At 41.7% G+C, this 17,736-nt stretch overlaps 1 protein-coding gene across 6 annotated transcripts in view; it reads left to right on the top strand.

The window, feature by feature from the left end:
• RALGAPA2 (Ral GTPase activating protein catalytic subunit alpha 2) overlaps positions 1–17,736 on the top strand; it is a 281,557-nt gene that overhangs the window by 63,199 nt on the left and 200,622 nt on the right. For all 6 annotated transcript variants that reach the window (XR_012326196.1, XR_002174846.3, XR_012326195.1 and 3 more), the window contains exons 8-10: positions 819–957; positions 2,619–2,818; positions 9,892–10,122. Coding sequence is in view for 3 of the 6 variants with exons in the window: in XM_019927549.3 (XP_019783108.1) it covers positions 819–957; positions 2,619–2,818; positions 9,892–10,122 (570 nt within the window). In the remaining 3 variants the exon portion in view is untranslated. The remainder of the gene's footprint in view (positions 1–818; positions 958–2,618; positions 2,819–9,891; positions 10,123–17,736) is intronic.

Genomic DNA, 17,736 nt, shown 5'->3' with positions numbered 1-17,736 from the left:
ACGTTTCCCTCAGTCGTGGGAGGACCCCCACCCCGCTCCGTCACCATCTGGGCTCCTGGCCTGTGTGGGCCCCTCCCTGCGGGGGAGCTGTTTGCAGTGCTCCCACTGGGGGATGCGGCACTGGTTATTCGAGGGGGAAACAGTGTCTTGACACTGTGAAAGGGTTAAACTTAATCAGTAGCTGGGCTGGCAGGCCAGGTTTATCCCAGCCTGTGGATTGCTCTATTTTTTTACTTGAAATACAGTTGCTTTACGATACTGTGTTAGTTTGACAGTAGTGCTGTGAAGTGATTCAGTTATACGTGTAGCCTATGGATTGCTTTTCATGCCCTTTCCAAGATTCCATAGCTTTGTGTTTTGATAATGATTTTGCATGTAGGTAACATTGGATGAAATTCTTGCAAGGGATTGTTTCCTTAATTATTGTTTACTGTAAGTGGCCTTTTTTGAATTAAAAAAAAACACCTGATTACTTCTGACAGAACATTTTAAGGGCGCAAAGAACATTAAATCATTACAGACAACATGTAGAAAAAAATATGGGCATGATGTAGTAGGACAAGTTTAAAAAGATAGGTATTATTGTTTTATTTTTTTGAATATCCGGTAAAAATTCTGTTTTTAACCTAGTTACTGTTTTGTTTTGAAGTATTCCTTCTTGTCATCTTTTGAGTTTTAAGATGTTATTACATAATTGTCACTATTTCTCACGTTTTTTATTTAGGATAGGGATTTTAATAACATAGCAGCATTTCAGTTGAGTGTTCACTAACCTGAAATGTAACTATATATATGTTTTTCCCATGTGTTATCTGAAGGCCGCAAGCTTGGAGTGGAAGCACAAGGAGAATCAAGAGACTGGTTTTAAATTTCTTTTTACATTGTTTAGAAAGTATTACCTTCCTCATTTGTTTCCATCATTTACCAAGTTAACGAACATCTACAAGCCTGTGCTTGGTAAGTACTGAGTGGGCTGTGTGTCCCGCCTCTTCCAAAGTGGACTTTGATTATTTTTAAATAAAAGAATCATTCTTTCTCATGTTTAGTGATAACTTTGTTGTAAGAAGTTTACGGTTTCCTAATGAATGATTTTAACTATTTGTACAAACTAAGATTTACCTCAGTTCACAGCAATAAAGGGAATCTGTGGCTCCGGTACTTAGAAGTAATTTGATATATATCCTGGTATTTTTGGTGTCATTACATTTAATAAAATTTTTAACGTAAAAAAATCCTGAATTTCCTGAAGTGTACTCTTACGGGTGGTGGGGTGTGGAGACCCCAGACCTTGCCCAGGGATGAGGCCAGCACAGGCCACAGAGCTGCCCTCAGTATGACTTTTTCAGCGCTGGATCCTTCATCCAGCAGGTGCTACTCACAGCTTCTAACGGAGGGACAGATGTTTGGGTGACTGGGGAACCGAGGGACGGTGAGCCCCCGAGAGATAGGAAACGTAAGGGATTTCTAATTTAGCTTCCAGGGTTTTCCTTCTATAAGAGGTGAGGACGCATAGGACAGAAGCATCCCTTGCAGTGGTGGCAGAGGGAGTGGGGTGGTGGACAAATCCTTCTCTCCCTATTATTTTAAAATGAGTGAAAATAGTTCAAATAAATGATCAAGAACAGTTTTGGAAGAGAAAAGGTCACAACAGCCGTTAACACATCTGGGGAGTGTGGACAGCTAATTCAGTTACCTTTGGGTGTCTCTGTGTTCACCCACACACCTGGGCAAGGAGAAGCAGCTGAAGCTCGGCTCACTTGGAAAGTGGTAGAAGTGCTGACTTTTAGTGGTACCAGGGTATGTATTTTGTTAGCTATATATTTGTGGGTAACTTTTTCAAAAATTGTTTCTGATTTTATAAGTCCTCCATTTCATTGTAGAAAACATAGTGTATTGTTACTATCCTTAGATTAAAAGGGATTTGTTGAGAACTTTTCTGCCGCAGGTATTTCTGTGAGAGAGTTGAACTTAGAGCAAATGGTATCTCAGATTCAATACCATATCATTTTCATATTAATTATGGTATTTAAAGAATAAGAAGTGGACTTCTTATTAATTCTTCGGAAATGGTGGTGTCTGATATCTCCAAGATGAAACATGACTGTCTGAATTCTTTTAGACATAAAGTAGATTATACTAATTCTATGTCTTTGGATGCATCTAAAGGGAGAAGGATATAAAACTAAAGATTGATAGATTTGATCAGTGTAACGTTAGGTGATAAAATACCTAATGCAATAAAAAATGTCTATATATGCTTTTACATCTATTCTAGTCATAAAATAAGATTAAATTAGTTATATGTGAAAAGATTTTCACGATTGTAATCTCACGTAATTTCTCAAATTCGTTAAAAAGAGTTATGACCTTTGTTTTTCCACAGCTGCCTACATAGTTGTATGTAGCTAATAGCAACCACCACCCCGCGTTGGTCAGACTGCAAGGCAGACCCAGAGACGAGCCTACCAGAAGATGCCATTTTTAATCACTTGGGTTTTTAAATCTCAGCTGCTGTTAAACAACCAGATATATGTCTATTTAATTAGAAACTGAAACATTTGTAGGGTTACATGATGTTAAGACTCACTAACCTGATCATGTGTTCTTTTGTCTTGCAGACATCCCCCACTTGAGACCAAAGCCCGTGTATGTTGCTACAACTCGAGACAGTGAGAACACTTACAGCACAAAAACCCCATACATGGCAGCTCGCGTTGTTTTTATTAAGTGGATCGTGACTTTCTTTTTGGAAAAAAAGTATCTAACTGCAACACAAAACGCTAAGAATGGAGTTGATGTATTGCCCAAAATCATTCAGGTATGTCATTCATCACTTTTTTATCTTTCAATTCTGGTGTCATAACCTATACTAACACCAAAGTAATTGACTGTCAGGGTTATTGGCTCTCACAGGTTGTTGGTCATAGGGACTCAATTTACTGGTTCCTCTGTCTGTACTGCTGAGGTCTCAGGGGAAGCCGTGAGTTGGAAGCACTTGCTGTGCTCTGTTGGTGTTGCCATGACAAGGCGACCCTGGGGCCGAGGGAGGCCTTCTGAGCAGGTGGCTGACCTGTGCGCTCCTGGCTCCCTCTCACCTCCCGTGCTTCACTCGGGCCCCAGTGACCTTGAGCATGACGCCGAGGGCCTCTCTTGCCTTGTTCCTCCCAGCCCCAGCAGGGTCCTCAGGAATTGTGAGGTGGTCCATGGAGAGGACCCCTGAGACTGCTAGGATCCCAGGTGCCCTCTGGGATCTCAGGGAGGGAAGGGGTGGGTCAGCAGCTCAGGATTTCGGGTGGTTGTTGAGCCACTGTGGGGTCCCCAGAAGAGAGGGCTGTGTCTCCCTGAGGCCTGGGTGAAGCCGTCTTCTCACCTGGGGGCTGCGGTGCTTCCCTCTCTCAGTGGCATTGGTCAGACACGTGGGGCTTTCCCGGCAGGCTGTGTGGCTTCAGGCCTTTGTGCAGGCAGAGCTGGACCACTTGTGGAAGTCAGAGAGGCCGCTGTGTGGAGGAGTCATGGTTTCGTGTGCTTTGTTTCACTGGCGCCAAGAACAGGGGCAGGAAGTGTGGTCCACTTAGTGCCGGTTGGCTGCTGCTCTGCAGTTCCCAGATGTGTGATGTCGGCCTGGGCTGGAGGGTGCGCTCCCCGAGGGGCACTCAGTACCCTGATGGCAGCGCACCGAGCCAGTCCAGAGCACAGGCTCCGTAATAAGAACAACAAAAGACTCGCTAAAAGAAAGTTTTAAAAACCCTTCAATTTCTGAATTTAAAAATTTAGTAGGTAAACTCTAAATGGTAATGATCACTGCTGAGAACAAAATTGGTTTTCTGACGAAATATCCCACAACACTGATAAAAAAATCAGAGATGGAAATAGAAACTAATAGATAAAACCTTAGGTGCAGACCTACCTTGCAGATATTGTGAGGACAGAAGGAGAAAAGAATGAGAAGTAATAATCGAACGAACAGTAAGAAAAGTTTACCTAAGCTAAAAAAAAAAGTCATGCCTTAAACTGAAAGGGCTTTTGAGTCCCAGGAAGAATTAGCAAAACAGACACCAACCTAAGCAGACATTTAACATCCAGGGATTAAGGAAAAATGCTAGACTTCCAAACAGGAACTGCAGTTATTTCAAAAGAATGACACTGAGATTAGCACCAAATATCTAATGAAATCTGCAGCGCTGGAAGCCAGAGGAAACTGTCTGTCTGTCCCTCGGTCTGTCCCTTTCTCAGAATCTCACTTCATATCACGTACATAAGTACTTGGTCACATTGGTTTAAGGCCTAAGTTGACTTAAGGTCTAAATATAAAAACAAAGTGATAAAGAACTTAGGAAAAAATCTAGGAGAATGTATAAATTTGGGAAGTGGGAGACCACCTTTGGTAGAGATGAAACCCGCAAACCAAAGACTAATCGAGGTTTGACTTTATTTTAAAAAATAGGGCTTCCCTGGTGGCGCAGTGGTTGAGAGTCCACCTGCCGATGCAGGGGACACGGGTTCGTGCCCTGGTCCAGGAAGATCCCACATGCCGTAGAACGGCTGGGCCCGTGAGCCATGGCCGCTGAGCCTGCGCGTCCGGAGCCTGTGCTCCGCAACGGGAGAGGCCACAACAGTGAGAGGCCCACTCACCGCAAAATAAATAAATAAATAAATAATAAATAGAAAAAGATTTCTAATGTCAAAAGATAACATAAAGCCAGGCCCAAACAATAGACTGTGAAAACATTGGTCACATCATGCCTGTTCATAGTCTCTGCTGTATAAAGAGCACCTATGAATAGACATGAAGACAAATAAGTTAACTGAAAATGGACAAAGGAGGTGAAAGGCAATTCACAGAAGAGGAAATAAAAATGGCCCTGGATCTCTCCAGCAGTCAGGAAAACACAGTTAGTTCTGAGCCACAATGAGAGGCCTTTATTCACCCATCAGGTAGACAAAAGCTAAAAATCCTCAGGTAGACAAAAATCTGTAGGAAATATAAGAAACTCAGTCACACTCTGATAAATTTTTCATGGCGTCTTAATGTGGTTATGCAGGCAATTCAAAACGCTATCGTAGAAAGGATGTAATTTTTCCTGCCTAGTTTCAAAATTTCAGAAAATCATCACCTGTATTTATTGAAAATAAGTTGCTCATTCTTGAAAAATACATTTGGAGGATGAGAGGTAGCAAGACTAGCAAATTAACCACTGCCTCCAGGTTCTAATTTTTTTCCTGTTGACTCTTCACACTTGTGACTCATTTCCTTTTATTATATAGCTAAAAGTGTCATAAGGTTCTGACCTCCTGAGTCGGTTAGGAGAGTTTTAGCACCCTAACAGGAAAAAGGCACCAGAACTCAAACTGTCATATCCATAAAAGAAATGTTTCAGTCTCATAAAAGAGCAGCTCAAGGTGAGGATGGCCGAGGCTGTGGCTGGTGCCTGCCCTCTCCCTTGTTCTCTCCTTCGCCCTTTCCCTCTGCTCCTCCCTGAAGGTTGCAGCAGCAGCTGGGACCCTGCTTTCCTAGTTCATGTTTAAAGACAGTCCAGAAGTGCAGAGCCCTTCCCTTTTGTCTTTGGGGAACAATTTAGGTTACCTGTGTGCTCTGAGGACAAAAATAAGTTGCTGATTGGTTCAGCTCTGGGGATGTGAACAGCCCAGGGGGGCGGTGACCAGCTTCCAGGAAGCAGAAGGCTCCCCTGGTGCCGGGGCTCAGCTTCCTGTGAGGCAGGTGCGCTGCATGCGAAGGGTGAGGTGCCGAGCACTGGGGTTCCATGAGGGGGGAAGGGATGCTGGGCAGACACCATCCAGGCCCACGGCTACTGTGCCCTGAAGGTGGCCATGCCCAAACATGGCCACTGCCGTGGTCCAGGCTGTTAATACACCTTGCAGTCAGTTGTTATGTTAGTTTCCTGCTGCTACTGTAGCTAATCACCACAAATGTGTTGTCTTACAGCTCTGGAAGCCAGAAAGCCAGAACCGGTCTCAGTGGGCTAAAATCAAGGTGTGGGCAGCTCTGTGTTCCCTCTGGAGGTTCTGGGGCGGGGAGGGGGTCCATGCTCTTGCCTTACCTGGCCTCCAGAGGCTGCTGCATTCCCCAGCTCACCGCCCCTCCTCACATCATTTCTCCCTCTATTTCCATCTTCACATCACCTTCTCTGTGTCTGCTCTTCCTGCCTCCTTGTGGGTCCTTGTGGTTACATTGGGACCACCCAAGTAATTCAGGGTCCTCCCCCTATCTCAAAATCCCTAATTTAGTCACATCTGCTCAGGCCCTTCTGCCACGTAAGGCAGCGCAGTCAAAGGTTCTGGGATTCCGGGCGCGTAGACATCTTGGTCATTATTCAGCCGACCTGTCTCCTTGTGTTTCCGTTTCTGCCTTACAATTCTGTTTTCCCTCTCATCTCACGTGTGTCTACTGTATGTTCTGCTCCTCATTTACATCATACAGGAGAAAAAGCAGTTTAAACAACTGAATATTAAATTTTGGAAATGGAGTTGCCGGAATAAAAGCACATGTAATTGTATTTATCTCCTGAAAGTTTTTGTTTGGAGTTTCAAGTTTAATATAATTTTACCCATGTAAAGTGAACATCACTGTCTAAGTCAGGTGATCCAGAATCTCTTTTCAAAGAAAGTACTGCTCTATAAAAGCCCTTTAAAACAATATTTTAAATGCTGCTTCCAAATAGAGTTCACACTTTTGCCACTATTACTGTGTTAAAGGTCATGTATGGGGGTTTTTGTGTGTGTGTTTTTCCAAAGTGAATTTACTTCCTTTTGATCTAGAACTAATAACTTTGAAAGTATTTTTCACCAGGGAGGAAAGGAATTAGCTCACTTAGCCCTCGGAGAATGTGGTTTGACAGATATTCTTGTTTGGTGGCATCATTCATGGGAGAGCGAGAATACGGTTACCTGGAAATCTGGTACCATGTTGGCAACAATGACCACAAATCCCCCTTTCAAACCTGAACATTCTTGGTGCTTCATCTCAGCCGAAAGTGTTTTCAGTGAACTATTATTTATTCCTTTGTAATTCATTTTTGTATGATATAGAAGTACTCCAGCACGTATTAGAGGAAGCGGAGTCGTGATTTTAAAATTTCAGTAGCACATTAATTAAACATTAAAACCCAAAGAAGTCCATGAGGGAATGAAAAAGAGTGTCCGATACTAAGACAGTTGATCGCACTTATTTGTATGATAACTCTTTAGTTACAGTGTTAAAGTACCACTTTTACTAATTCTGAGCCAGCCCTTCAGTAATGATTCATGGGCTATGGGTTTCCCGAAATTGTTCTATCTTATGGGGTGAACAGTTAGGAAAGGTGAATCACACAACTTGACACCCCTGGGGAAGCTTGTGTATCACACAGACCCACCTGTCTATTGACTGCCACTCTAGTGCTCTGTGTTCTTACTTCTATCAAGGCAAGCGTAGGCTGCCTCCAACCCCGTGGGCAAATCATGACGGGGAATTGAGTGGCATCAGGCATCACCAGCAGAACGGCAGCTGCATCCTCGTTTCACACCTGCTTTGTGCGTGTCCTCATCTGGCCTGACCCTGAGGGTGAGCAAGTCTCAGTATGAGCCATGGGTTGAGAGGAAACCAGGGTGGGGAGGGGAGGGATTAAGTGGAGCCTGTATCATGCAATTTCCTGAGCCCTAACAGCACAGACCTAGTCCAAGCAGATATGTCTGCTTCACTGGCTAAGCCTTCATCATATGGCAAAGAGGTAAAAAGCATCTTTATATTTACCACCAGAATCAACTAATACTAAATTATAGTTGAGAATTCCAGCTTGACTGTAGTGGGCAGAAAATGGACCTCTGTCTGTAGTTCATTCGTATTCATGCTTTTATTGTTAATCTTCAGAAAAGAGGCAAGAAATGATTAAGCTTGAATTACCAGTTTGTTTCCACTCTCATCACTTACTATAATTATAAATGTCTGTTAAATCATACAGATGTTTTTGGAAAGCAGCCTTTTGCTGGTGTGAACTAGTGGAGGCTGAGAAAAGCACTGTTTTATCAAGAGTAGTTTTCAATTTATGACATGATGGGAAGTTCATCTGTGTTATCATTATGTTCTATTTGGATCACAGAGCTCACTTTTTAAAAACAATTTGGTGCCTTTAAACATAATTCTTTATGTACATGATTTTAGTTATCTAATTGCTGTGTTATCTAATTCGTTATCTAATGACCTCAAAATGGAGTGGCTTAAAACAACCACCCTTTAATCATATTACTTATTTCCCTTTCTGGGTCAGGAATTTGGGTGGGATTTGGTTGGACAATTTGTGTACTTCATGTGGCATTAGCTGAGGTCAGTGGGCGGTGGTCAGTGGCTGGCTGGTCCGGAGGGTCCAGGATGACTTCATTCCCGTGCCTGTTACTCTGGTGGGTGCAGCTGGAAGGCTGGGCTCTACTGGGCCTCCCTTTCCACGTAGCCCCTCTAGCGAGGCAGTTGGACTTCTTCCCTGGCCGCTTAGGGCTCCGAGAGCAAAAGTTCACAGAGATGCCAAGCGGGAGTGGTCAGCCTCCTGGGCCCGGGGCCCGAGAAGGCACAGGTCCCCGCCACCCTTCCGTTCTGCTGGTTAACTCTGTCCCCCAGCCAGTGGGGATCCAAAGGAGGGGATGCAGATTTCCCCCTTCTGCAGAGGGAGTGCCAAAGAATTTGTGGCCATTTAAAATTTTCTATGTAAGTATGTGTGTACTTTTTTTTTTTTTTGGCCTGTTGGGAAAATGAAAGTTATTGATCAAAAAGTCACAGTTTATTAAACCATAAAGGACATTAGATTTAATCCAACCTCCATGCTTTACAGATTAAAAATGTGTGTATATCAGTAAAAATGAGTAAAATTTTATTTTTCTCTGCAAGGTAGTTGACCCATCGAAAAGATGAAATAATTTCTATAGGGTAGCTCACTGCACAGTGTGGCAGTGCCTTTGATAAGCCACACAGGCTTAATATCCCAGGCATGAAGAGAAAAGTTACTATCAATATAATTTTCTATTAATTTTCTCTAGAGATTATTTTTTGGGTATCTGCTTTGCTTTCAAACTGTCCTTGGTAGTTACTGAAGTTATTTTGTACGACTCATTTCTTGTCACTTCTTGTAAAAAATATTCACAGTAGGTAGAATTTTAGTGGTATTTGGGTTATATATTTTTGACACAAAAGAATAATACTACTGTCATTTACAAAGATTGAAGCAAAATTACATGTATCTTGTGTTTGGAGGAAATCTTTAATTCTGGGGGAAATGAGAGCAAAACACAAATTAAACTTTGTGAATGCTTACATAGATTATTTTATTGCTTTGTGCTCCTAAAGCCTCTGAATATTTAAAGTTTTATAAATATTTTAGTTAAGTTTGATCCGAGATTCTGAACATAAAACTCAGATCAAGGTCCTTCTCATAAAATACTCTTTAAAGATATTGACGCTCCTCCGATCAAGGTGTCACTTACTCATGTGAATCAGATGAAGCTTCCCAGCACTGTGGCTGCAAAAAGTCCAGCAAATTTTCAAATCTCTGTGACGGTAGATTAAGTGCTGAAGGGTGGAGACCAGAGGTGAATTCATTTACACGTTAATTTATTCTGTGATTTTACAGATATAAACCAAACGTTTTAGGCTGATAACATTTCGCAGCCTCCCTCCCTGCAATGCTTTTCCCATTAAAATAACTTAGTTGGGGAGGAGGTTAGTTGGTGAATTAGAAAGTGGGTAAGTGCAGGTCCTGGAGTCCCTTGTGCTCCGAGCAGGGCTGCGTTTCAGCTGCTCTTCAACTGCATGGTAACCGGAGTCCCTGAAAACAAGGCAAGCCTTCAGTCTTGCCAGGTGTTCTGGAGTCTGGGAGGATCACTCAGGAGCGGGTGCCTTTCTTGCAGACCGTCGGGGGTGGAGGTGCGGTGCCGGAGCGGGCGCCAGAGCTGGACAGCGGCGGGGCGACCGAGCAGGACAGAAGCCACTCGGACAGCGGCACCTTGTCCGAGCGCCGGCTCAGCAGCTGCAGCGTCTGTGGCGTTGAGGAGGAGCACCGCGCCGTGTACGAGATGGTCCAGCGCATCCTCCTGTCCACGCGTGGCTACATCAACTTCGTGAACGAAGTGTTCCGCCAGGTGAGAGTGTGTGTGTGTGTGTGTGTGTGTGTGTGTGTGTGTGTGTGTGTGTGTGGTCACGAAGCTGAAGAGGTTTTTGTTCTTGTTCTTTCACTCACACTACTCCAAGAAATATAATCGATAAGTTGGGCTCCATCACACAACTCCATAATGATTTCTCTAATCCCGCATTTAATGTGTCATGTGGAGGGGTATGATTTGGGCTTTTTGGTAATTTTTAATTTTGTTTTTATGACTTTGGTTTTTGTAAAATTCCTACACGGGGTGGGAAGATTTTTATATTTGAACAAAATCATCCTGCAACTACCTCGTGTTTCCAAAACAAACTTTAAACCCAGAGGGAGGCAGGGAGAAAGCCGTTCCTGAACCCCCCGCAGCGGGCGCGCGAGCACAGCCGAGACGGCCCGAGGCTGGGTTGTTCCAGGGCTGTAGGAGCTCACGAGCTGCAGGTTCCTGCACAGCTGGACTTTGCCCACAGAGGCATATATATGGCAGGCACCTCTAGTAGAGGTATTTATGGCCTGAGGGGAAAAAGGAGGCTGGGGAGGGGATTCAGAGGAAGGAAAGGAGCCGAGGCCAAGACTTTGAAATAATTGACCTTTGGTGGAAACTGGCAGGTGAGAAGGTGTCGGGATGAGCAGAAGTGCAGGCAAGAAAACAGGTGCAGCAAGGGAGGATGCTGGAGAGGTCAGAGCAGCCAGCGAGCAGCCTGCCCACCGCTGCAGCTGATTCACTGTCTGGACATGTGTGTGACTGGACACGTGTGTGACTGTCACAGTGGGGAGGGAGGTGCTGCTACTGGCATCTAGTGGGAGGGAGCCTGGATGACTTTAAGCATCTGTGGTGCACAGGACAGCATCCCCTCAACCCCCCCGCCCATGACACGTGTGCCCACAAGGCAGTAGTGCTGCTGGGCAGAAACCCTCAGCTGCAGCTTCGGACATAGGAAGCAGGACCTTGATGGGGTGAGACAATGGCCTGGCACATCGGAGCAGCCGTTGGCCACCTGTGTCTTGGAACCGGTGCCCCGGGAAATGGAGAGCTTGTATGTGATGAGCGGATAGTCACTTAGTCTGTGCCCCGAGCAGAGGGGGAGGCCCTCGGATGGCAGAAACCTGTTGGGGGGAGAAGAGGAGGAGCCTGTTCACACATGAGCGATGCACGTGGACCGCCAAGAGCTTCCCACGGAGGCGAGACCCGCGTGGGGAATGAGGAAACCTTCACCTCTGAGACTTATAGGAAAGAAACATCCACCGAGAGTGACAGTCCCAGCACAATCCACAGCAGTCTGGAGGTTTTACTGTATTTTGTATTTTAATCAATAAAACATTTCTACTTAAGAAAATGGTGAGAAAGTGGCCACAGACAACATGGAACAAGCAAGCATGGCTGTTTTCCCGTAAAACCTTACTTACAGAAATTAAGTGGCAGGCTGCATTTGCATGTGGATCATAGTTTGCTGATCCTGATCTAGAGTAATGTTTTAAACCCTTGGATACAAATACTTAAAATCAGATATCATTAACAAAGCTTCTCAATTTTGCACGAGAGAAGTGCTAAATTGATGTGGTTCTACCTGTATTGCGTATTTATTTATTTATTATACACAAAGTTCCATTTGCATCCATTATTGGCATTCCACCCCTGGCAATAGTGTGTTCTAAGTTCTAGATTCAATCAAAATCCTAACTCCAGTGTAAATTCAGTTTTGAAGTAGAAACTGCATCATTGAGGTAACTGCAGACTACTTATGCCTGAAGTTATGAGCCATCTTTGTATCATGAAATTCAAAAACGTTTACATTTTATAATTATTCTTTTTTTTCTTTTTTTTTTGCGGTACGCGGGCCTCTCACTGTTGTGGCCTCTCCCGTTGCGGAGCACAGGCTCTGGACGCGCAGGCTCGGCGGCCATGGCTCACGGGTCCAGCCGCTCTGCGGCAAGTGGGATCTTCCCGGACTGGGGCACGAACCCGTGTCCCCTGCATTGGCAGGCGGACTCTCAACCACTGCGCCACCAGGGAAGCCCTATAATTATTCTTAATCAAATATAATTTGAAAGCTTATATGAAATTTCAAATATGATTATTATGCATTGTTAAAATACTGAAATAGAGACATTTGGGAAAAGGGGCATGGGTTTGAACATTGCGTTTTATTGCTCTCTCTTGGTCAATGATGAAGTTTTCTTTTATGGAAGACAAAATGTGACTTCTTTTATAATAATTTCTTTTTTAATTTTAAATTCTTTAGAGACTAAGCCTAAAGGCTGTTAAAGTTTAAAAATGTGCATTCATTCAAGAAGTGCACGTTTTCAGTGTGGCGTTAAGATGTGTGTGTACGTAACAGAGAACAGCGCAAGAGGCAGGTCAGATGTCCACACGCATGATGTGGGAACAAAGGCCCACGAGGACCACTGGGGGCTGGGCGGCTCAGGGCAGGGCTGACGGAGCAGTCACCTCAGACTGGATGGTTCAGTGAGTTGAAGGCGGTGGCCGTAGATGGTTCCTGAGGGAGATGAGGTTTGGCAAGTTTCAAGGCAGTCTCCAGCAGGCAGGCTGGGCGGGTGCAGTGTGTCAGGAGTGCGGTTCTGATCCCTGGGTCACTCCACCAGAAACTTGTCTCCTAACTGCTGTTTTTCAGGCTACCTTATGTGATCATTTGTTGGTCATGAAATCAATGTAGTGGGTCAAGAGCCAGTATTTTTTTAAAAATTAATGAAATAGAGTAAAATAGAACAGACCAGAAAGACTCACAGCACAGTGCATATTGTAAGAATTAGTATTTCCTTGTGAAACTTCTGACTTATTTTTGTGTATACTACATACACAAATGCATATATCCTTATGGAAAATGTCTTACTTAGGTTATGATCTGAAATGAAAGTACTGCTCTAAAGGATGTTTGTTCACTAGGTTGTTTTGTTGGTGGTTTGGTTTTATTTTAAAGAGCAACTTTATTTTTATTAAAAAAAGATGAATTCATTAGATAAAGATAGTATCTTTCTATAGATATAAGTATAGTGTAGAAAGCCAAAAACAAGTCACTCAAGCACTGCCATCCAAGTAACTGTTATCAGTGTTAGAAGAGCATCATTCTCGGTATTTCTCTGTGTGTATAGATGGCTGCTGGCCTGGCAGCATGAGAGACCAGCAGAGAGGACAGGGTGAGACAGGATATGAACAGACAGGAAGCAGCCTGGTGGACGGTTAGACAGGAGGGCTTACAGATGAGCTGATAGACATAAACGAACTGGCAGGCAGGCGTAGAACAGACAGGAAGGTGCAGACTGGCCAGCCAGCAGAGGTGGAGATAAGCAGGAAGGTGTAGCCAGACAGGTGGGTGGGTGCAGGTAGACGGGCAGACAGAGGTAGAATTTGGCTGGCAGGGATGGGTAGACAGGCAGGCAGGCAGTCGTGGACAGAAACAGGAGAATTAGACAGAGGTTGACCAAGGTGAAGGCAGGGGCCACGACAGGTGTGTGGAAGTGGCAGGGTTGGGGTGGGGGACCTCAGAATAGCTTTATGACAATGGAACCTTTAATTCTGAGTGAATCTTTAATGCAGTTTTAATGGGTAGTTCTGAATTTTATTTTTACCTGAATTTAACAGAAGAGAAGACAGCAAACCCGAAGGAATTGTTGAAATTCCAGTAAATATTCCTTTACCACAAGAAATATTAATTGCTAGAAGACGTGTCTATAATAAAAAGATTATAATAGCATTAAAATATTGGAATCACTTTTTACCTGCATGTTTTAATGTTAGGTGGCACTTGATTTCTTGTTATGAAACGTGAAGAGCTTAGCAGCCTTGTATTTTTTTGAGCCTCCTCTCCCCATCTGCTGATTTCATTATATTATAAATTTATAATATAATGAATATATAAATATGCATTATATTGTAAATTTACATTTGCAGTTGATTTTGGAATCCTGATGGGCAGAGGCATTTAATCTTGGTTCTGTATTTTGACAGATTCGTTCCTCCTGGTGTCCACAGCCCTAAAATACTTGCTTTGATTGACTTCTTGGTTGGTCTCGTTTTGTCACTGAGTGGTGTTTTCAAGAAGTTGTATTGGCAGCTCTATTCCCTGAGTCCTACTTATTTATTTATTGAACTATAGTTGATTTACAATATTGTGTTAGTTTCAGGTATACAGCAAAGTGACTCAGTTATTTTTTTATATATATATATATATATATATATATATATATAAAACATATTACATAGAATATAGAATATAACACATAGAATATGGAATATAGAATATATATGACATACAGAATATAGAATACAGAAGATATATATATATTCTTTTTCAGATTCATTTCCATTATAGGTTATTATCAATACAAGATACTGAATGTAGTTCCCTGTGCTATATAGTAAATCCTTGTTGTTTATCTACCTTGAGTCCTTTTGTGATGGGTAATGTTTTCTTTTTGCCTTTGCACATGAACAGTAGTTTAGCTGGGTATAATAATTTCAGGTCACTTTCTTCCTCTTAGGAATTTATACATCAAAACTTTTCTAGATAAACAAATCAGAAGAGGCAAGAAAACCTCACAAGGATTTCAGTTATACAATTGAGACTTTAGAATGAATATGTTTAACACGTTTAAAGAAATAAAAGACAAGCTTGAAAATGTTTGCAGAAAACAAGAAACCATAGCAGATGACTAAGCAGATATGAATAGGAAGAAAATAGAACTTCTAATGATGAAAAAAATGTAATAATTGAAATATTGAAGGAAAATTTCAATGGGTAGGTTTAATAGCAGATTAGATACAGCTGAAGAGGGAATGCATTTGATGACAGGTCTGAAGAAATTATCCTGAATGCACCTTGGAGAGACAAAGAGAGGAAGAGTATGAGAGATTGAGACGTGGAGGAGAGTGAGAAGGTCTGATGTATGTGTTCAGCTCTCTTCTATCCTTGTTATTTTTATTTTTTTGCGGTACGCGGGCCTCTCACTGTTGTGGCCTCTCCCGTTGCGGAGCACAGGCTCTGGACGCGCAGGCTCGGCGGCCATGGCTCACGGGTCCAGCCGCTCTGCGGCAAGTGGGATCTTCCCGGACTGGGGCACGAACCCGTGTCCCCTGCATTGGCAGGCGGACTCTCAACCACTGCGCCACCAGGGAAGCCCTATCCTTGTTATTTTTGTCTGCTCTTTTCTCAGCTGAGAAATATCCTACTCTGACTGTGGGTTTGTCTATGTTCACAGTTTATCAGTATTTGATATATATGAATATGAATTTTACTAAGTAAAATTCTTAGTTGCAATACAGATTTAGAATTATTATATGTTCCTTTGAATTGAATCTTTTATCATTAAGAACTTTTTTTTTCTCTAATAATGCCTTTTTTTTTTTTTTGCCTCAAAATTGTTCTTGCCTGTTCTGAATATAGCTCTCCAGTTTTCTTTTGGTTAGTATTTTCATGGTGATCTTTTTCTAACTTTTTGCTTTCAACGTTCCCTTTTCATATGTTTTGGATGTCCTCTTATAAATGGCATGTGGTCTTTTTAATAGTTTTTAAAATCCAACCTTATAATCTCCATCTTTTGATTGGAGCATTATTGCATTTACATTTAATGTAACAACTGCTATAATTGTGTTTACATCTACTATCTTTCTACTTTCTGTCTTAATTTTTTCAGACTGATTACATTTAGCATCCTATTTTTCTCCTCTAGATAAGTATTTTTACACTCATTTGTAATACTTTAAGCATTAACAATATGCATCCCTAACTTAAAATCTAGCTAATTTCAACTTTTACCTCTCGGTATGCATTTTAGTTCCATTTACTCCTCCTCAGTTTATATACCACTGTTATGTATGTGTATGCCATTTAATGCCATATTATGAATATATAATATGTATTGTATATACACAAATATATATATACATATACATATATATCATCTCCTTCAGAACTACTATAATTATTTTATCCAGTTTTATTCTTTTTATTCATATATATTCATATATATATATTATTCATTCAGATTTATCCAAATAATTACCATTTTTATTGCACTTTATTTCTTCCCAAATCTCTGACCTGGAATTATTTTCCTTCTGCTTAAAGAATAACTTTTAGTATTTCCCTTAGATTAGGTCTCTTGGTAAAAATGTTCTCATTTTCTTATCTGACAATGTCTTTGTTTTGCTTTTATTTTTGAACTATTTCTTTATGGATGTCAGATTCTACTTCGGCAGCTGTTTTCTTTCTGCACATTGAATATTTTGTTCCATTGGTTTTCGACTTTCATTGTTTCTTTGAGAAGTTATGCTAAGTTATGTGGTTATTCCTTTGGAAGAAATGTGTCTGTTTTCCCCCGGCTCCTTTTAAGGTTTTCAGATTGTCTTTGGTTTTCAGCAGTCTTAGTGTAATATACTTTGAATGTATCCTGCTTGTGTTTCTTTGTGATTATTGAATCTGTGGCTTGATGTGTTTTATCATTTTGGGTAAAATTCTCAGCCATTCTATCTTCAGGTATTGTTTCTGCTGCTTTTGACTCATTCTTTCCTTCTGCATCTCCAGCCATGGAAAGGATAACCTTTGCATTGAGTTCTCTCTCACCTCTCTTCTGATGGAGCCATCCTTTGTGCTTCATTCTGTATATTTTCATCGGATTTTTTTTTCCAGTTTACTCTTCAGCTACGTCCATCCTACTGTCAGCCATTTACACTGGGCTTTTAATTTGGGTTATTTTATTTTTCAATTTCATATACATCTTTTTCTGATACTTTACCTAGATCTCTTATATGTTTAAATTATTATCTATTTTTAATGTGATTTTATTAATGTTGACTTCTTTTCTCACATTTCTGATTTTTTTATTAATGTGCTATATATCATATTAATCAGACTGTGCAAATAATTTTGGTTTTACTGTGCTTTTATTTTCCTCCAGAGGGGATTTATATTTGCTTTCTGGGAGGAAGGTAATATTGAATTTGGGTTACATAGTTGTCTATGTTTGGATTCTGACCACCTTAAACAAAAATTCTGTGTACAGATGTGTAAGGGGATTCTTTAATGTTAAAAAGTTCACATAAGTATGCATAATGCTACAACTGGCCAGTTGGACAACTGACTCTCAAGAAAAGAAGGGAGGGAAGGAAGGAGGAAAGAAAGAAGGAAGGGAAAGGAAGAAAGAGAAAGGAAAGGACAGGGAAAGGCAAAAAAAGACAAAAGAAAGAAAACAAAAGCCCTGATTGGTAACATTTGCCAACTTCTCTGTTGCCACTACTCCCACTATGGCCAATTCAAGTTACCAAAACAGTGTCACTGAATGTGAACTTGGGAAGAGACATGACAACTGGCTGTACTATAATCTCTACCATCTCATCATCTATTTCTCATTTGTGGGGAAAAGTTCTCAGTTGTACAATTATTATTGTTCATACAGCAAATTAATATATCTCTATAGGTATGCATTTTGGTTATTTTGTGGAAAAAAAAATTGCATTTTGTTTTCTGGCCCAGTTACACAATTGGCCCAATTGAAGAAACTGCCGTAAACACAATTGTCTTTTTTCCTCAGATAAGTTTGGTGTGCACAGGAACATGTGGCCCTGTGTAGTCTGTGTTTCAAAGGAAAG

Source organism: Tursiops truncatus, chromosome 15 (genome assembly GCF_011762595.2).
Source record: "Tursiops truncatus isolate mTurTru1 chromosome 15, mTurTru1.mat.Y, whole genome shotgun sequence".
Lineage (NCBI taxonomy): Eukaryota > Metazoa > Chordata > Mammalia > Artiodactyla > Delphinidae > Tursiops > Tursiops truncatus.
Note: the sequence above shows the minus strand (reverse complement) of the source record. Positions and strands in the feature narration are given on the sequence as shown.